The sequence below is a fragment of the Serinus canaria genome, chromosome 12 (genome assembly GCF_022539315.1).
Source record: "Serinus canaria isolate serCan28SL12 chromosome 12, serCan2020, whole genome shotgun sequence".
In the NCBI taxonomy this organism is placed as follows: Eukaryota; Metazoa; Chordata; class Aves; order Passeriformes; family Fringillidae; genus Serinus; species Serinus canaria.
The window spans coordinates 6,204,268-6,225,044 of NC_066326.1; the positions used below are offsets into that span (position 1 = coordinate 6,204,268).

At 41.7% G+C, this 20,777-nt stretch overlaps 1 protein-coding gene across 31 annotated transcripts in view; it reads left to right on the forward strand.

Annotated features, from left to right (window-relative positions):
- The window catches only part of MAGI1 (membrane associated guanylate kinase, WW and PDZ domain containing 1), a 348,628-nt gene extending 330,576 nt beyond the window's left edge, over nt 1-18,052 (forward strand). For 11 of the 31 annotated variants that reach the window (XM_030228181.2, XM_030228164.2, XM_030228173.2 and 8 more), the window contains 7 exons: nt 650-943; nt 4,108-4,311; nt 8,812-8,902; nt 9,018-9,081; nt 10,062-10,208; nt 11,365-11,503; nt 15,167-18,052. In XM_030228181.2, the coding sequence (XP_030084041.1) occupies nt 650-943; nt 4,108-4,311; nt 8,812-8,902; nt 9,018-9,081; nt 10,062-10,208; nt 11,365-11,503; nt 15,167-15,867 (1,640 nt within the window). In that variant the 3' untranslated portion in view covers nt 15,868-18,052. Of the gene's footprint in view, nt 1-649; nt 944-4,107; nt 4,312-8,811; nt 8,903-9,017; nt 9,082-10,061; nt 10,209-11,364; nt 11,569-11,608; nt 11,896-13,488; nt 13,578-15,166 lie in introns of those variants that run through there. The other 20 variants (XM_030228169.2, XM_030228174.2, XM_030228186.2 and 17 more) reach the window with 12 other exon arrangements.
- Nucleotides 18,053-20,777: the final 2,725 nt, after the last annotated feature.

Below are 20,777 nucleotides of genomic sequence, written 5' to 3' on the forward strand. Positions count from 1 at the left end.
TTGCCTGGCAAAAGATTTTGAGAATATAGAAACTATAAGCAAGATTGAAATGAATGCAAGCTTTGAGATACCTTAGTTACCGAACGACTAGAAAACGATGGTGTGGCCAGCTGAAAATAATCCCCTTTTGATGAAACAATACCCTCTGCTTGCAGACAGGTCCAAAGGTCAGAGCAGACCCTACTAGCTTAGCAGAAAGATTCCAAAAAGTAGTTTTTTAGTTTTTAAGAGTTTAAAATGTTACACAGTATGGTAATGTAATGATTCTTACAGGCTGTATGTAAATGCTATAAGATTTGTATCTTGTATTAAATTGCTTAGTGAGAATTAGAATATTCAACACAGAAGAAAATTTATTGTATTGTAACAGGAACCTCATTCTCTTATCCTCTTTTACTCTTTACCTCTTATCCTCTCATCCTCTCTCTCTCTTTCTCTTTACCACTCTCTTTACTTCTCTTGGGCCTGCTCTGAGCTGTGGCTGGCAGCTCCCAGCAGGGCCCATGCACCCAGGCCTTTTGCAATAAACCCCAAGTTCCAAGACCTGGCTTCAGAGATCTCTCATCTCCGTCTGTCCTGACCATCCTGCCCACCATCGCTCCTGCACTGGTGCAGCCTGCTCGAACACTCTTTCTTCTCCCCTCCCCAGTTCCCAAGGCAGAGAATGAAGTCCCATCCCCGGCTTCCTCCCACCACAGCAGCAACCAGCCGGCCTCGCTGACGGAGGAGAAGCGGACGCCGCAGGGCAGCCAGAACTCGCTCAACACGGTCAGCTCGGGCAGCGGCAGCACCAGCGGCATCGGCAGCGGCGGCGGCGGCGGCAGCGGCGTGGTCAGCGCCGTGGTGCAGCCCTACGACGTGGAGATCCGCCGCGGCGAGAACGAGGGCTTCGGCTTCGTCATCGTCTCGTCCGTCAGCAGGCCCGAGGCAGGGACGACGTTCGGTGAGTCCCGCGCGTTTTTGGATGCGCCTCCGGTGAGAGGCGAAGTTGGCGGCCCCAGGAGGTGGGTGGGGATCTGTGTGATTAAAAGTCATGAGCGTGGCCCGATTTATGTAGTTATAGCAGAAGTAGAAACAAAGACTCGGTGGGTGTTTGCCTCCTGGGTGTTGTTCATCACTGAGTTGAGAAAAGTGAACTGACATCCCAACTTGAGGAGCTCAAAGGCGACCTATGGCAGTTCCTGATGCTCACTTTCTGGAGAGCCTCTCTGGGGTTTGCTCTCAGAGGAGCAGCTGGGGATTCTCCCAGTGCTGCTGTTTGCCAGCGCAGAAATGGAGCAGGTGGAATGAAATATGTCTCGTGATGGTGGAATCAAGCCAGTTGATTTAAAACCAGTAATGCTTAAACTGATTAACTTCTCTTTGGCAATCAGGGTTACTCTGAACATCATTATGTTGTGAGCATGCTGGTAGCTGGAAAGTTTTAATTAATACTGCTGGTGAGACATAAAACGGGGAATACTGTTAAAAGAACAGGATGTTTCTTTTACCATTTGACCTCTCCCCAAATGCATTTCTTCAGAGTAGGAAGAAATTAAGTTTCAGCTATGTCACACGTAAAATCCTGACCCAATAAAGGTGGTCATGGTTTCTGTCTCAAGACAGTCTTTCTGCCAGGCAGATACCCGTTTTCAGGGGTTGCTGCAGAGGAGATGTTCATAAGCTGGTTTTGCAAATATGCCCAGAACAGCCTGTTCTCAAGCAGAAGTGTCATTGCAAGGAGGAAACCAGTCAGAGATGCTATTTTCTATCCTTTCCATATCCTCCAAAAGGAAGCCATAGGCAGCATCCACTTGTACTTTGTCAAGGAAGGTGTTCCCTTAGTCTGTGATAGGGGTGGAGGGAAAGGAAGGTACTGTCCATCTTCACAGCACCTCCCACAGCAGTGCTGTGGTTTGCAGAGAAAATGCATTGCAGGCTCCCTGTGCAGCTTGAGTGCTCCTGGGACACACAGGTGCAAGAAGTGGCCTTTCCCTCATTCTCCCAGGCTTTATTTTCTGACATTTCTTGCCATTGCCCATCAGTGACACCCTTAGTAATACATCAAGGGAGCAACACCACCTTTGCTGGTATGGATGTAGAACAGGCTGTTTCTAGCTCTGTTCTGGGCAATCTGGCTGAGATTTCAAGGGGGAATGATGTATTACAAAACTAGTGCATTGAGTTCTGTCAGTTCTCAGATTCTAGGTTCTCTCACACTTTCCTTGCTGCTGGAAACTGCTCTTCCAAGATAGTTTTGGTGCCAGGACACAATGGTGTAATGTGAAACAGATTAAACTAAACACAGTCTAGAACAGAGGGCGTGCTTTTATCTTCTGAATGGATTTGCAAACGTCTGTAAATAACTTTTACTGTATGAAGGTTAAGCTGTAACTCTTCTCTGCAGAGAAACCTTGACCTGAGGTTGTAAAAAGTTGTGTTTGCTTTAGCCCAAAATTCTTGCTAACTGGAAGTTTTCTGTGCAGGGCTCCCAAGGAGATCTGTTGATCTGTGACTGTTTTTCCTTTAATTTTTTCAAGTATATTCAGTTTTTTCCTAACACTCCGCATGAGATGTGTTCCCTCTGCTGTCTGGTGCTTGCTCTGGACCTGCTTTGTAGTTTTTTTCTTTGATATGTAGTATTTAGAGATGGGCCAAACTGGTTCTAAAACCCACCTTGGTCACTTTGGTGTGGGCTCTGTCATCTGTGTTTAGTGGATTGGATAGAGTAGAAACTCACATCCTCAAAACAGGATAAACTGCAAACTGGATGGGGCTTTGTATTACCAGAAAGAGAAACTTCCTAACATCATGGTAAAATTAAAGACAAAATAAAAAAAGAGATCTCCCTAATGTTTGTAACTAATATAACTAATATTAACACTTTCTGCCAGTTTTCATTGCATCTTTCCAACCTCACATATCCTTGTCTCAGCCTTTTCTTCTTTATGGTCTTTCTAGTGTTGTCATGTGTGTGTATCTCTAAAACTACTAATCAAATGAAGACTACAGCAGAGATGGGAAAGTGCATCTTGAGGGTGAATGTATTGTGGATGCAAAGTGTGAGATGACCAGTGCTGTGTGCCCCAAGGCCTCTTGCCCACAAAAAGGAGCTGTAGAAAAGCTCACTGGATTTATCTGAGTGATGTTGTGTATCCCCTGTGTCCCAATTCTGCATGTTATGGACAACCCAGAGTTTTTGAAACAAAATAACTGCATGGAACAGGAGGAGAATTTTGTCTCCAGAACACATTCATCCCAAAGTGCTCTCGCTCTGTGTGTCAGACATCTCAATGGTTTTGTGTGTGGTTTTAGAGGTATTTTAATGAGGAGAACCTTATTCCTTCTTTGTTCCTACCTGGTGCCATCTAAGATCATAAAAGAGGAAGGGTTAGTAGAGGCTGAGGTGGGTGCCAGCACCAAACAGGTTACCTTTGTCAGTCTTGGCCCATCTGTAGTGGTCCTGTGCCTTCCCTGGTAGTACCTTTATTCACAATGGAAGAATAATGTTTCATGTTGCTTCCCCATCAGTGCTGGTAGAGTGGGTCTGTGTGGTAGATAGGGAGCCACACTCCCTCCTAGGCCTAGAATGATTTTATCTTTCTAAATTGAGAAAGAACAAAACATTGGCAGAAGCTTGAACAGCAGTTGGCTTAGAGAAGGACTGGAGAGGCTGACACTGATGTAATCTTGGAGGAGGAAAGTTGAGTTTTCTACAAACAGTTTCAATTTTTTTCTTCAAAAAAAAAAATCAGATTTGGGTTATGATGGAGCTGCTAAGTGCAGTTGTAGTCAATAAAAATTGCACCATTTATTAACAGAAATCCTCTTGGGGGGGAGTTTTGAGGGATTAACAAAACACCTTTTTGTGGAAGAAGTAAAGTGTTGTGCACTCAACTAGTTGATTGCCAATGTTTTGAACACTGGCAGCAAAGCTATCCTATAATAACTTTTGCTTGATGCATTAATTAATTAACCCTTAACCTTCTCTTTCCCTTTTCAACCCTTTTTTTCCTTTTCCCCTTCACCATATTCCCACATACGTAAACAATAAAAAAAAAAAAACAACAAAACCAAAACCAAAACCAAACCAAAACCAAAAAAACAACCCCCAAACCGATACAAAAGCGGGAAATGCATGTGTGGCCATGCCTCACAAAATAGGTCGGATAATTGAAGGGAGCCCCGCCGACCGCTGCGGGAAGCTGAAAGTCGGCGACCGGATCTTGGCCGTCAATGGGTGCTCCATCACCAACAAGTCGCACTCAGACATCGTCAACCTCATTAAGGAAGCGGGAAACACCGTCACCCTGCGCATCATTCCAGGAGATGGTAACGTATCTGTTTCCTGCTCTCTTGCCTCACCCTCTGCTGGGTTCTGTTCCCCGGGATTTTTCTGTCACGTGGAGCTGCAGAGCCGTGGAGGGCTCAGTTTCCACTCCCACTTTAGGACTTGGCAGTGAGGGAGGTTGTGAGTCTCCCGTAGTTTTATTTTTTGGATTTTTTGTAGAGATGGTTGGTTTTTAACAGGGAGGTGCTAATTCAACAGTACAAAAAAAAGAATTTTGTGTTCCATGCATCTGCTTAAAATGATCTTCCATAAATTTGATGGATCTCTCGATACACTTTGGTTTGATTCTTAGTTTGATAATGCAGCTTTAGAATATTTGGGAATCACTTGTTAGTATGTGTGATTCCTAAAGCTTTGTATAGACACAAGCAGGCTATAGAGTAAGGAGATCACAGAAAGAGATAAACACTTTGACATGTTTTAAGCTGTTTCAAAAGCAGATTTGCTTTTATTCTGGGTAAGTTGCTTTGGGAGCGAGCTCAGTACATTTTGAAATGACTGCTTAAATGGGGATGGTTCTGAAGTTGCATTTTCAGAGTTACCCTAGACAGGATCTCACTGTTTCAGATGAGAGGGAATGTGCAGATTCCCTAATAATAAATTGACACTTGGTGCTGATTTAAGGTCACTGAAGTATTTAATAAAAATAAGGATCTGTGTTATGTATCAGTTCCATTAAATTAATCCCTGGCTTGATCCCCAGATAGGAACTGATCAGAAACCTGGTAAAGTATCTGCAGCAGAACTAAAATTGCTGTGGTTCTAAATTCTGAGTTTTTCCTTTGTTTATTGTGCTTCTCTGCCATGGATGGGTTCAAAGTGAGAGCTTGTTGGGCAGAAACCTTTCCACATTGCTCCCCATAGACCAGGATGAGAAATTATCTGGTTATAAATTATTTCTGTTTAGGGTGATCTGTTTTGCACAAAAGCTTTATTTTCCTACTGTCTAGTGGGTACCAGGTCAAATGCTATATAATCCTCTGCTGCTTGGAGCAAATAGGGTGCTCATGAATAATAAAATGGCTGTGAATCCAGCTAACATCTGAGCTGGCCTGTGCATGCCTGTTTTGGAAGATAAACTGAGAGAAGAGTTGTTCATTACCTGTATTTTAGTCTCTGATAAAAGGAAGGTGAATCTTTAAGTAAATAAAGTGCTTATTTTCTAAAATAGCAAAACCATCTGAGAACTAAGCAATTTCTAAATGATTTAAGAATTTTTTTAAGAATATAACCTCCTGACATAAATGCTGAGCCAGTCTTGCTCATGCAATGATGTGTCCCAAATTAGGGAAACATGTACCTGTGATTGACATCACGTATTCCTGGAGGACATGGAAAGCTGTTCTTTGGGGAAGGAATCAACTCTGCTTTCATAGCAATTCAGACTTTAAGTCTTTTTTTTACTGTCACTTTGAAATTCCAAGTCAGAGTGCCAACTTTGCATAGTATTACCTGCATTTATTTTCCAAAAGACAGTAAAACCCAACACTCTCAAAATCTTTGAGGGGTTTGCTCTAAAACCCCATGAGATACAAGAAATCTGTCTCAGTGTTGTTTTCTTTTTGATGTCCTTGTATGCTTTTCTTGATTTGTTGTTATCTTTTGTTTCTTTTTGAGTGCTTTTTTGGCAAATATAAATGGCCTGTGTGCTTCAAGGAGGGGGGACCATAAATCAGAGGCCAGTTGTCAGATAAACATGAAACTGAGGTGCATCACAAGACTCACAATAAACTCACACTGCTAATCTCTTCTAACATTATTAAAAACACCAAGAGTTTTTGCTTTGTAATAAGTCTTGCACAAGTTAATTGCCACAGATGACTGCAGGATTGTATTTGCAATGAAGTGATGATGCTTTACCACACTTCCAGCAGATTCAAGGATACAGGATGCTGGAACAGGACAAGCTTAGATTAGGCATGTAACTGGTGACAGAGAGTTTTAGGGCAGAGCAGGGCAAGCAATCAATGAAATATGTAGGGTTTAGAACACACAATTATAATTGTACTAAAGATAATTTTTGCTCTATTCTGTTCCAGTTTTGCATGGTGGCTGGCATGTGTCCTGAAGCAGTGTCTAAAACACTGGCAAAATTATGCACAACTCCTGACTCATGGGAGAGGGTGGGCTAAAGATAGCTGCAGTACAGTGGTGTGAAGATACATCTGTACCAAAGATGTGTTGTTGCTCTGCTTGGTATTATTAGTGTGACCTACTAAAGGGTAGGAATCTTGCATTCTCTTTGAAGCCCATCTTCATCTGATCTCCAAATATTTGTGGGAGATTTCAGAGGCCTTTGTTCTGGATGAATACAGAACACTTAACCATGTTTTGGGGCTTTCTTATGTAGGAGACAGATTTTGACATCAAGGCATCTTTACAAAATAAACAGAATTATTTCTTAAACCCCAACGATGTAACTACACGTAGGGACAAGCCAGCTGTCAGTGGCACATCATCACAAGGGTAGGGTTTGGTCATGCCTACACTGAGAGGTGCAGGCAGACCCAGGAGCCTCTCTTGCTCTCTGAGCTGCTGGACACATGCCAGCTCTGGTCTGGAAGATGTTTCAGCTCCATATGCTGAGGGTTTGGGCATGTTAACTTGGGCACAGCACTGCAGGCAAAGGAGCTGTGCTCTTGTTGTACCCATCTGTTTAAGTGGTTCTTCTTCTTCTTTGTCCTTTTTCCTGAATTTCCCTTGACATGCAAATAGCTGCAGAAAGGAAAAAACCTCCCCTTGTCTAGATTTCTCCAGAATTAATATCAATCCATGAAGTAAATGAAGTTAAACTCCCAGGATACACCACATCTTAATTCAGGCAAAAACCCTCCCATTGCTGCAATTTTGTACTACAGCTGGACTCTGTTTTATAATGGTCGCTTTCTCCATAGCCAGTAAAATGAATTAGTGGATGCCTGTAGCTTGAGAGGCAAACAGGGGCAGGGTAGAAGGCCTTGTAATTTTATGTTGGAGATGCAGCATGTTTGGGTCCAACAAACCAGACCCAACTGGAGATGTTTCCATCCAGTTTTTGTCACTGTTGTCTTAGTGTCTGTGTGTTCAGTTTAGATTTTAATCTTGAAAGGTGGATCATGGTCAGTATTTTGTAGGTACTTGCACTCTGTGGATCTCTCCTGAGTGCAGTGGGTATAGACACAAAGAGGGGGTCTCCTGTGTACAGAGCTGTTCTGCAAAGGTGCAGCTGCCCACCACAGCAGTGCCTTTAGCTGGGAATGCCATGTCTGATGAGTGGCTGTTTCTGCTGCTCTGCCCATTATTCTCCAAGTGCAAACAACATAACTGTTGAGCATTTTGTGTGGTTAAGCACCATCAAGGTACATGGAGTACCACTGAGACTTTTCCTGAAGTCAAACTCCCACAGGAGAGAAGGAGTGTTTTCAGGAACTGCTGGCTTCTGGAGCAATTCAGCATTTGAAACTGCTCAGTACTAATATCAGTTCAGGATTGGTACAATATATAGTCCTGGAAAATCTGTTGAGTTCAATACAGAAGAGTTCTGGGTCTGTGTTGCTAATTATCGAGTAATGGGATTGACATGACCTCAATTTTAGGCAGAATTTTGAGTGAGTTTGTAGTTAACTCTGGTCCTGCTGAAGTCTGTGATGCAGCTGCAGAATGACAAGGGGAATATTCTGCCCTGCCAGACTGTGAGGGACTCCTACATAGTCACTTTTCAGTTGTGAGAGGCAGGAGACAGGACCTGTCCTTGGAGCCCCTCCTTCCATGCCTAAAGAAATCTGCAATTTGCACAGGCTGATGCTGGGCTGAGAGCCCTTTACCATGGCAGAAATTAAGCTTAGAAGTTACTCCTGCTCCCTGTATTCTTTCAGTGCACCCTTTTGTAAGTGTTACCCAGAGTTATTGGTGCATTTGGTACTGGTGGCACCACATTCCTGCTTCCAGTGCTGAGGCAGCAGTGGGTTGTATTTCAGAGAAGGGTTTCAGTAAATTTGTGTTTCAGCCACATTCAGTATCATCTTGTGAGGTATTGGATAAGAGCCACATCTCAATTCTACTGGAGATTGCAGTTTCTGATGGAAGAAGGACTGATAAATTTATAATCCCTGGAATAGTTATAGATACTATAAAATTAATCCACCCAACCTACAATATTTAGAGACTTAATTGGTTGGAATTCATGTATTTAGACAATAGACAAAACTTTGTTCAATCCTTCATCTATAAGTGGGTCTTCATGAATGTGTTTAATGGTCTGGGGTGTTCCAATCCAGATGTCCTAATTTAATTTTTTTTCTTTCATTTTCCAGTTGAGTGTACAGTTTCATATACATACTTATAATATTAATATGGGGAATTAAGGAATTTGATCCCATCTCCAGTTCTATAAAAACAATGTAATGTTGCTTTTCCGTGAAATGCTTTTACAAAACTCTTTTTTTATTTCAGTGAATGGCCCATGGTCTTCCCTCAGAATAAAAACAAAATCTATTTTTCAGAATCCTCCAATGCTACTTTATTGACCAATGCAGAAAAAATTGCTACAATCACAACCACACATACTCCTCAGCAAATACCACAGGAGACCAGGTCAGATTGTTTTCCTTGAGGAGAGCATCTCGACATGCTCTCTCTTCAGTTACTTCTTCATCACTTTCACGTCCCATGAGCTGTGTTTTTCCTCTCTCCCTCTCATTCATTGCAGCAGGAACAACACCAAACCAAAGCAGGAATCCCAGTTTGATTTCAAACCACCCCAAGCAGCACAGGTAAGGAGTACCTCTCTAATTGTTTTGCTTACCACAGACTGTTGTTTCCAATCTGCTTGAGGGCTGTGTTTAAATAGATCCCTTGAAAATTCCTACTGAGAAGCTGCTCTCCCTCAGTCTGCTGAAAAGAAAGAGGATTTTTCTGATTAGTTTCTTAATATGTGTGGCTGTTGTTTCAGCTGAGAAACATTTCCAACACATTCTCATAGAGACTTTGAGGGAGTAAAATTAAAGAAAAAAAGAGCTGACATTTTTAGGGCAGTAATAATTTTTGTTTGTTTATTGAATTGTCTGTTGTGAGGGGCCTCTCCAGAAAGTATTGTTGTGTGCAAATGATAAATTCAGAGAATAAAAAAGAGGAAAACTTAATAAGGGGCAATAGCTGGAGTGTTCCAGCTTCCACAGACAGTATCTTATTAGAGAGATTATCTATCTCCCTGTTAACTTTCCTTGCCACTGGCCATCCCAGAAGTAACATCTTCCATTAGGAACTTCAAAACATCCCCATAATAGCATTTGAGAAAAACAATGCAAAGGCTTCTGAGCTTCTTGCAAAGGAATAAATGATGTGGTAACAACACAAAAAGCCAGCACCATGGCACAGGCTCACCCCAGGTGCCATCAGATGCTGCACTAAAGCTGGCATTGGAAGGGAGGTTGTCCTTGCCTTTAAAGGTTGGTAGAACCTTGAACCACCTTCCTAAGATGTCCCCTCCTGCCCTGGCCCCAGGATGTGCTGTGCAACAGGGGTGCCCAGAAATGCACAGCAGGACATGGCCAAGCCCACTCATTCCAGCAGCCCTTCACAGCCACCAGAAGTCCAAATTGCAGAGTGGTGTCTGAGGAAGCAGCAAATCCTGGTCTGCATGTGAAAATTCAACTGATTTTCCATGTTTAATTTTTGCTTGAATAATTCCAACATGAGAGCAGAGCAGTATTTGACTTTCTGTTCAATCGGGTGTTTGCTGTCTTCTCTCCAGCAGGACCAAGACTTTTACACTGTTGAGCTAGAAAGAGGAGCCAAAGGCTTTGGCTTCAGCCTGCGAGGTGGCCGGGAGTACAACATGGACCTGTACGTGCTGCGGCTCGCTGAGGACGGGCCCGCCGAGAGATGTGGGAAAATGAGGGTATGCACAGAGTGCCTTTAAAACATTGCTTTGGAATGAGCTGACTTCCTGCCTCTCCCTTCTGCTGTTCTAGCTGAAAGGGAAATTAAATATGAACTGAAAGTGGTTTCTGTTTACTTCTGCTGATGGCATCTGTCACTCTTGGTGCACAGTCTATAGCAGTGTGTGTTCAGTGGAAGACTTCACTCCCTTCTTCTAATGCTGCTTTCCAAACTCTACTACATGATCTGTTGTTTAATGCCTAAGGGCACATGTAGCAGTGAAAATGGAACAGCCACAGTCTTTGCCTGCTAATGGGCAGAGAGGGGACAGAACATGTCTATGGCCAGTGGGTTACAAAATTACAATGTAGGTTCTGATTAACATTAATTGTTAACGTCACGTATCAGCTGAATGACAAACATTATATAACAAGGGCATATGTTATAAAATTCCTACTGAAAAAATAATTTGACAGGTTTTATGTAGTCCTTGGACCTTTCTTAGAGAATGCATTATAACTTTCCCATATACGTCATTGTCTCCAGATATGGCATGTGAAGGGCATTTTCAAAGTTCTTGTGCTAGGGGTAGATCTATGGGTCCAAAATTTTTGCTGATGAAAATGTGATGCAAAATCAGTGCTGCCCTGTGGAAGTCAATGCTTTGACGAGCTCTTCCACACCCTGTTTTCTTCTCCTGATAAATTATTTTATTTACAGAATCAGCTTTGCTGATTCATAGTAGGTATCTATATCCAAGTTATATATCTATATCAAACTATATCCAAGTTAGAAACAGACCTGAAAAAGCTCTGTGAACATCCCAGTTGGAGCAGACTGTGAAACAAGCAACCGCTTTGACTAAAAACTTTACAAATAATCAAAATAAAATAAAATAGCACCAGTTCTAACACTGCACATACTATTGAGCAATACAGTAATTGCAAAGTGATTTTCAGAACAGCAGTGAGATATTTTGATACCTCAAGCTTTCTCCGTCATCTTCATGTCTCCCAGACCCCTTCACAGTGGGCACTCACAGGAAGGAGTTGGGCATGTTTAGCTTCACCTGATGCATAGTTGTTCCAGCTTTGCTATGGCCACTCTTGTGTTGTGCTGGTAGGGACCCTCGTGAGGACTTGTTTCTAATCATAATCTCTTCATTACATTGGCAGATTGGTGATGAAATCTTAGAGATCAATGGAGAAACTACCAAGAACATGAAGCACGCTCGGGCCATCGAACTGATTAAAAATGGTGGCCGCAAGGTCCGCCTGTTTCTGAAACGTGGAGATGGCTCTGTCCCTGAATATGGTGGGTCAAACTATGAAAACATTCCTTTCTTCCCTGGCATCACTCCATGAATATTTGTCTCAAGATCTGAAGCGGGAATTCTTTTTTATTTTCCTTTCTCACCAGTGTCTTACCAACCTTTGCAACATATAATTGCCTCGCTTGTGCTGAATTTTCTACACATTTCATCCTTTGCTTGCTTCCATGGACTTGGGGCGCAGTGTAAGGCAAGATCATCATAGCAGTATTTTTTGGTGATCAGAGAGGAAAGCAAAACAAAACAAAACAAACCTTATTGTCTTGTCCAGCCAAAAAAGGAATGTTATTGAACTGTGCCAAACTGTTTCTCAGCGGCTGAATTGTTGTTTCACGTAGGTCTCCTCTTCTAATCAATGCAAAAACTGGGATCCCGAGTTGCTATTCTGAAGCAATGATTTATTTTTTTTTTGGTTAGGTTTTTCTCTTAGTTCCTGTCTGTATCCATAGACATGAATGCCGAGATGGCTTATGAGATTTTTGCCTTTCCTTAATATTTATGTAAATATTTATAAAGTTATTTGAGAAAAAAAAAAAGGGAAAAAAAAAGCTTTACTGCAAAAATATATTGATTTGGCCTCCTGAGCCCTTTTCTCCCCCCTTAAACAGTCTGCTGGTTTCAACTAGTTCATTTGTAAGGTCTGAAAAGGTGAGGAGGTTATGAAAAGGTGCTCTCGTGTCTGTCTTGGGGGAAACAGTCAGTCCTGGTTTCTTGCTAAGAATTGCATTAGATTTCCTTTTCTTCCCCTGGAGGTTGGATTACTGGGTGGCTTAACTTAGCACACTATTTAATATTATAATTATGTCTTATTTATTTGAGATAATTGTCAAATATTGTGCCCTCGATGGAGGGCTACTCCCAACCAAAGGTCTTTGAGGTTTCTATAGAAACTGATGATTGAAGGGATGTCCTTTATACTTTCCTCCCCGTATTTGGGTTATTTCTGTGTCAGTGAGTTCTGTGTTTATCATTCTCTCCATGCCCTAACACCAGAAACAAAACCCTTCTGCACAATTTATGAACTAGATTTTATTTTCATTTACTGTACTATGTTTGAGAGTTTCTGCTCAGTCTGCTCATTATTTAACTTAAAATGACCAATTCAGAGTATAACCAACAAACAATTGAAGTGTTTAACGATATGGAAGGGAAGTTGTGGGTTTACACTTCTGTAATATAAATAGCACACCAGAAGGTTCAATGATGGCACTGAAATTCTGTAATGTTCTTTCTACTTTTGTCTTTTCCTATACTCCTTTGGATGTACAGTACTGTATCATATGCTAGACTGCATAAATACCCTGTAAATTAAGTGCTTCACTTCTCAAAGCATATGTCTGTTGCACTGAGGATGGAAATCCATCACCAATTTTCTTTTGGCTAATGCTAACCACTAAATGTTCGTTCTCCAAGCAAGGATTTAATATACAGGGGTTGCACTACTGTAAAGAATATCCTTGTAACATTTGGGACTCCTTTCTCTCTTTGTTCTGTTCGCTGCAGTCGCAAATGGTTCCTCTAATAATGTTAAGTTCCAATATTTTTCTGACTTGATTGGAACGTGCTTCTCTATGAGGCTGTATATTTTTGTAATGAGTTTTGTACTTATTTTTAATGTTGTGGTCTCTGGTGGACTTTATTTTTCGTTGTTGTTTGATTGTTACTGTTTTTTCTATGACATTCTGTGTCGCTGTTCCAGCTGTCTTTTAGAATGGATGCTCTCGTTGTCTGGGTTATTGAATCACCTCTTAGATGTCTCTTTATGTCACAATAATAACAACTGCTGTCTTTGCAGCCTTATATTTGGGTGAAGCCTAGACAATCTGACTGGAAAAATAAACTTTCTTTATTCTAAGATAAAATATGAAGATTTTTCTTTCTTTCATCTTTATTATAGGGAATCTAAATTTTCTACTTTTCTCTTTCTCTTTCTCCTACTTTTCTTGGTGCTGGGCTCTTCCTTCCTCAGCGATGATACCTCCTAATATCGCTGCATGTATGAGAAATGACAAGCTCGGGGAGTCTTGCTTCTACCTTATGGGCCATAATCAAACTACGGTTTGTAGCTAAAATCAATATTAGGTGTTTTTGTGCTGTGGCCTAATTCCCTCACATTGCTTTTCTGCTTCGCTATATTCTATATGTACAGCAATTCATCCCGAACACCCTGCGTCCCCCAAATTGTAAGTACACACACCACAGGACATGTTTGAACCTCGCTTGTACCTTGTGTGAGAGGCAGGTTACCACAAGCCACGTGCTTACAGCCACAGGAAAGCAGCGTGGTCCCATCCCCAGCTGTGGCCTCAAAGTGCTCATAGAGCAAAACTGCCCACACGTGAATTGCAACATGGGTTTCACTTGGAATTCACAAAAAATCACAGCCCGTGCACACACACCAACCCTCCCAAGGTCAGGACTGGAAGTGCCATCAAATGGGAGACACTTGGCATGGTGGCAGGAGGAATGTAGAGTGTTTGGCTTGGTGGGAGGGAAGGCAGAAAGGAGAAGAAGAGGGGGAAAAGAAAGAATCTGTCCTCACAAGTGTTTGTGTGAGGGTTTTTAGTCATTGCCATCGGGGCATTCCACCTCAAGGTGGGTGTTGGGGTGCAAGTGTAAGGAAGTGGCTAATGCCAGCCAAGCTGCCATGAAGAAGTTACTTTAAGAAAGAAAACAATAAGCAAATAAAAGCAGCACTTGCATTAAGGCAGCGCAGCTACTTTAATGTTTTTCATGTTTGTAATGAATCATTCATAAACATCCGTTACAAATGACGGGAATAATTGTAGCCTAGCTGCAGCGCAGTGCTGGGGTTTAGTTTGGATGTTCTTTTTCTACTTCTGCTTTGCAGTTTGTCTTGCAGAGGCAGCTCAGCTGTATTTTACCTCAAATAGTACATGAAAAATAATGAACTGGAGATTAGATTTGAATCAAAGCCATCCTACATATTACAATATCTTTCCATTGCTTTGATATGAAAAAATCATAACTACTGTCATCGTTGTTTGAATCATTGTGGCAAAACCAAAAATCTACCCTAGGACTTTACATAACATGGTAGAACTAAGTGAGATTAAGCTATGCCTTAAATGAAATGGAAATGGCATGATTACAGTCTAATTCTTGCACCTTCAAAATGTTATTTTACAAGGTGAAAACTTAATAATCAATTCTATTTTCTGTACATTTTCTGCTATTTGAACCAAGGCCTCCCACACCTGGAAGGCAGTTCTTTATAATGTCTTAAAAGACAAAAATTGTTTCCTAACGGCCCTCTTTATTGGAAGCTATTAAAAAAAACCAGCCAACAACCTGAACTACAATGGTTTTATTCCACTGGAAAGAATGTAGTATAACTGAAACATTATGAATTGGGCTTGGGGAGAAATGTAAAGTGCCCCGTGCCCAGAAGAGCATAAAGATGAGATCAGCTTGGACCAAAACATGGCTAACGATCAGAGCAGCACCAGTACTAACCTGTAACTCTCGATGTTCACAGTTAAATTAACAAAAGCTTCGGTTAGCCTTCGCTGACTGCTTTAACAGTTGTTTGTTTTTGTCACTAATGAAGTCTGAAGAGTGCTAAGTGGTGTCACAGCGCCACGGAAGGCATCAATACCAAACCCTTTGCTGTTATTTTCTTTCAGACCCCAGCAGTGACAGGAACAGTCCCGCCACAGGTTCACAAAATGTATCGGAAATGAAACCCACGCCATCCGACCGACGGCAGCACCCATCATCGGAGTCCAGTTATCCACCAGACCTTCACAAATCATCACAACATGGGGACAAGCGGACTTACGTTAGAGACCTAAAAGGCAGCAGAGAGTTTAGCAGACATCCCAATGAACACCACACTTGGAATGGGACTTCTAAAACCAACGACCACGTGCCAGGCAGGAAGGTGGAGAGGTCGCCGGAGAGGAGGCACGAAAGGCAGCCAGAGAGGGCGGTGGTGAACGGGCAGAAGAGGAGGTCTCCTGAAAAGCGCAGGGAAGGGACAAGGAGCGCTGACAACACTTTGGAGAGGCGGGAGCGACTTGAGAGGAGGAGAGACCTCTCTCCTGAGAGACGCCGAGAGCGGTCGCCCGGGCGGCGGCGGCGGTCGCTGGAGAGACTCACGGAGCCCAGGAGGTCCCCTGAGCGGAGAAGAGAGAGCTCCCTCGACCGACGGGCCAAGTCTTCCGACCGGCGGAGGGAGAGGTCACCCGAGAGACGGCTCCGGGAGGAACGAGTTGGCCACCGGGAGAGGGAAGAGCCCAGCTGGAAGCACGAGCCCAGCCGCAGGCACCCGCCCGAGCAGCGCAGGCGGCTCTACAAGGAGTGCAGCACCGACCTCAGCATCTGAGGGGCTCCCCGGGGTCCCCGTCGCCTTCCCCACACCAAGGGAGCAGAGGAGAGAGTGAAACCAACCTGGCTTTCGCAGGCGACGAGACGCCCGCCACCTGCTGATCCTACAAACCATTTATGCAGATGAAATCTTAAAACAAACAAAAAAAAAAGCGTTGTGCCTGATGTATAATATTAAAGAAAGTATTTTTCAGTGTATTCTTTTTTTTTAATTACTTGCCAAATGTTGGTCCTAAAGGATTATAAAATTTTGTTTCTACATTCTTTGTAGATTTCTTAAAAATAATCCCTTTATTGGGCTACTTTCCCCCCCTCCCCAATATAGTAAGTGGGGGTAGCCAGTAATATAATATAGGCAAAGGATTTTATGACCAAGTTTGAATAATTTGATCCAGACTGTTCTCTAGTGACTCACTGCTACACTGTATGTAGAAAATTTTTTAAGGGTTAGGGGTGGGGAAGGAAGAAAATTGTTCATCTCAGTAGGAATGGAGCGTTCCTGCTGAAGGAATTAAAAAGGAAAGAGACAAATGTTCCTAAAATTGCAAGAACTGTTTGAAGAGACTACTGTTTCAATGAAGGATATTTATAATAATAATAAATGATTAAAAAAAAAAAAAAAAAGCAACCAAACCCACACAGCACAAGACGATTTACAATAAGTAATTTGTAGTTTGTTCCATGAACAGTTTATACTTTCAGGCCCCCTGGACAGGATGCGCAGAGGCAGAAGGACTGGTCAGCACCATGCCTGTGTCACACGCTAACGTGAACTGTTGAGCTCTCATTAGCCTCAGCAACATGTAACGATGATCTGTCATTCAGGCAGCAGCCCTGCTCATCTCCCAGCTGTATATGGACAGCAACCCCAGCATGCATGGTATTGTGTATCTGCTTGGAAGCAAGGGGAGGGATTGGGATTCTGGGACAAGGCACAATGCAGTGGGAGCACAGTCCCCCTGCTCGGAGTAGGTGTATTCCTTCTGCTCAGGCTAAACCAGTGGGCTTTTATTTTGCCAAATTCCAAAAGCTCTCAATTCTTCTTGCTGCATATTGAAAGGATTGGTTTTTCGTTGTTTTACTGGTTCACCCTTACTGAGACAAAAGGAGTGCACTTGCTGGGGAGGGAAAACAAACAGAAAAAAAAAAAAAGAAAATAAAAGAAAAAAGTATCAAAAGAAAATCACAGGCTAAAAGAGACAATCAGTGGGACAACCTGGTTGTGGAAGCCTATCCATACCTGAACACATGCTGTAAATTTGAGTCTAAGAACAGCAGCAAAAGAGAAACCTGCAAGTTTCTAAGTTGTATTTTTAAATTTGCAAGCTGTGTGGTAAGTCTGCTGTAGCATTGGTCTAAGATTTAATGGAATACTGCCTAGCTGAGCCAAAATGTTTGCCGTTACTGTTGGACCACTAAAGTAAACTGCTGCTTTTTCCAGTGCATTGGTGTGTACATGTATACTGACTCACATCCTCCATATGAACACAAAACCATTGCAAGTCTATCACTGTTGTTGCCATGGTACTGTAAAAACAAAACCAAGAAAGAAGATGGCCAATCATTGTGTGTACAGTTGAAATTGTAATTAATAGAGCCTGTTGGAAAAAAACCACAAAACTGTTGCCTTTTTCTTGTATAAAAGAGGATTTATGACAAAATTTAGGTGTGAGGAATGTGATTAAGTGTTTATATTTCTAAAAATGGAAAAAATTTGATTCAGGGGATATATTTTAATGTAAACTGAATCAGGTATGTAAAGCTGTTTTAAAATGGGAGACTGTATCAGTAATTCTAAAGCTTTTGTTGGTTTGAAAATATCTTTTCTTTCTTCATGGTGGGCCTGCTTATGTATTACTAAGCACTTGTATGCAGTCTATATTCTCCAATCATCATTTCTTGCAACATGCTATAGGCAAAATGCTCTTTTCTGTGTTGATGAAAAGCAGTACGTGGGCCAATCTTTTTTATAAAACACTATGCATATATAAATACTACATTGTTCATAGCTTTATTTGACTTAATTGGGTTTATACATAACACTAGGATGAGCAGATGTGGACTTACCCAGTAAGAGCTTCTTTCCTTGGAACAGACACTATGTATATGATGTAGCAACAAAGAAGGAGAAAGTCTGTGAATGCTATTTTTATTATCAAATAAAGTTTTCCATACAAAGCATGCATGCGAGTGTAGTGATAAGATAAAGGAAGAACCACACCCTAATGTTACTTATTCATCCCTGCCTAAATTAATAAAACCATAGGTTATGGTCGCCAAGGGCCATCTATTAAATATGTATTAATCAGCCATTAAATATGTATTATCATTTGACAAGCCTTAAAGTAAAGTTTCCTGGTCTTCCAGGATAAAATTTCTTCCCCTAAAGTAGTCAGAAACTGAAGGTTTAGGTGAAGCAGGGTCTGTAATTATGTCTGAGGTTTGTGTCATTGATTCTGCATAACACATAAGCACGTGTAACCAGAGAAAATCAAGGCAGCAACTGCTCAGTGGAGGTTGGTGCCATATATATATACATATATACATATATATATATCACATATATATCTATATATAGGGGTGTGTGTCTGAAGTTAAAACAACTTTTAAATCTTGCACAGTTTAACAGGCTCCACTCATCTGTTTATCTGAAACTTCAAGCAACCTGCTGGGAGTCCTGGCAGCCAGAGAGAGGCGATGGTGAAGGATTTGTATTTCCAGTCACAGGGATTTGTCTGGTGCAGCCTGAGTCCTTGGGGGTATGGAAGGGTCACTGAGAAAGTGTTTGGGTATTTTAAATTTTACTCTCTTATGATGATCAATTCCTTTTTACTCTGAAACCATTTTGTTCTGGTATACTTTGGGTAAGCATTTGCACCTTCTGCTACTTTTCTTCTCCTTGTTAATGTTATAATTTAAATGATCTTACGTAGGTGAGTCTCAAGCTTGGGAAGTGTTGAGTCTCAGCTAAAGATATTACATAAATAATACCAAAATTACAGAAACATTTAATTTAAAAAATGCTGCAATTTACAAAAAGACAAATTCAAAATGCCTTTTCAGTGGTGGCATCCTTTCTAGTGCTTCCAAACCCCCTGAGAGCTGGAGCCCTGCTGTGCAGCATGAGCATTGCAGCTCCATATTCTGTGGTTCAGCCTTAGTCACTTTAATTAATTCCAGCCTTACTTTTGACCAGAAAATATTTTTCAAAACTTCTAAAAATGAAAAGAACCTCTTTTTAGATTGTAACTTGGCTCCTGTTTTGTCAAACAACATCCTACAACTGTGAAGCTGCCAAGAAGATGAATTAGAGTCTGTTTCTTATGAAGAACTGGTAGGTTTCTGAAGTGGTATGTGAAAAATCTCTGCAAATTAATTTTGTTAGGGTTTGGATTTGTTTTGGGGTTGAGTTTCACACCTTTTTTTATTAGTCAGACACGATCAAGTTCCTGTGCCATCAGTATGCTCAGTCCTGCCATTTGCATTGATTAATTTCTAATTGGGAAAGTTTTGACTGCAGAGGAATTGTTCAGCCAGCATGGGGAATTATGTGGGGTTTGATCTCTTTGGTTAGTCTTGCACAAAACTTCTGGGTTAACTGAGCTGCATTTGCTGCCTTCATACATTTTTACTCAGTTCACTCCTTGAATATTCATCCCTTGGCATTGGAGCCAGTGTTTTATTTAATAGTGATCTTGTGTTAAACCATCTGCTGTAATATGCTTGTTTTATCACTGGAGTAGTAATTATAGATACTGTTCTCCTCCTCACTTTGATACCTTTTGTTGCAACAGGCTTTCAGCTCTGTCTCTTGGCTGACTGTTCTGCTGAAGAACATTATAAATGGCTCATAATATGTTCAGTTTTCTGGCTCTCATAAATAGTACCAGGAAAAGATGTCATTTATGACTCACTGCTGCCATCTGTAAATGTGTGCCTGTTAGGCCTTTGGGATTGTATTTTTTTAAGATTTATTTCTAAAAAAGGAAGAGTGAGAACTAAAAAAAGTATCCACATTTACTTTGCAGTTGCTGTAAATCTCGTGAGTCTGAGATGATGCCAGTTTCTGTTTTGGATGTGATGCTAATCCATCAGCATCCCTTCCTGGTATATAATGAAGAGTCAGTAAAATGTCACCCAGATGGAAATGTTGGGATTTCAGGACAGAGAGGAGTATAAAATGCGTGGTGCCACAAGGACTGCTGCTTAATGAATGTAGAAATTCAGTGGTTGGGACTGACCATGAAAGCCTGAGCTTCCATTCAGAGATTTTTTTTTTCCCTAGAATTTAAGGCATACTGTTCCTGAATTCCTGTGTTCAAATACTCTATAAATACCCCAAGCATATCCTACAAAACCGGGTGCAAATGCCATTAAAATGCAGTGAGGTCTATGCAGGAATTCAGGATCAGGCAGTTTTTTCCCCTGTATTTTGGCAGAGTTTAGATTTTCATATCTGGGTCTAGAGGCACCAGGAGATGAGCTCTGGCAAGTCAACAGAAAATAATCTGTGCCCTGGCCCTTCTGCATCCCCATCAAACATCTCTGCACAGCCCCATTTAGCTGATAATGTGACCTGCAGTGATGTGCTCTTCACTGAAGGAGCAGAGATGAGCACCCACCATCCATGGTGCTGACTGGACAGATGAGGAGGCTCCTACCCCCAGCAAATCTTCTCTGGCAGCATGTGCATTGCAAATCCTCCTTTCAAGGAACAGCCTGAGCCTCAAGATGCTGAAGTTGGAACGGGGGTGGTTTCATCTCCTTGAGAAGTCTCATTAGCTTTAATTTTTGCAGCAAAGATTTTCTTAAAAGAGAACTTCTGAAGAGGTTTTGCTGCAGCAGGAGGGAGAGGTCATACTCAAGCAAATCCAGATTGCTGGCATTGTGCCTCAGCCAAGGTTCTTT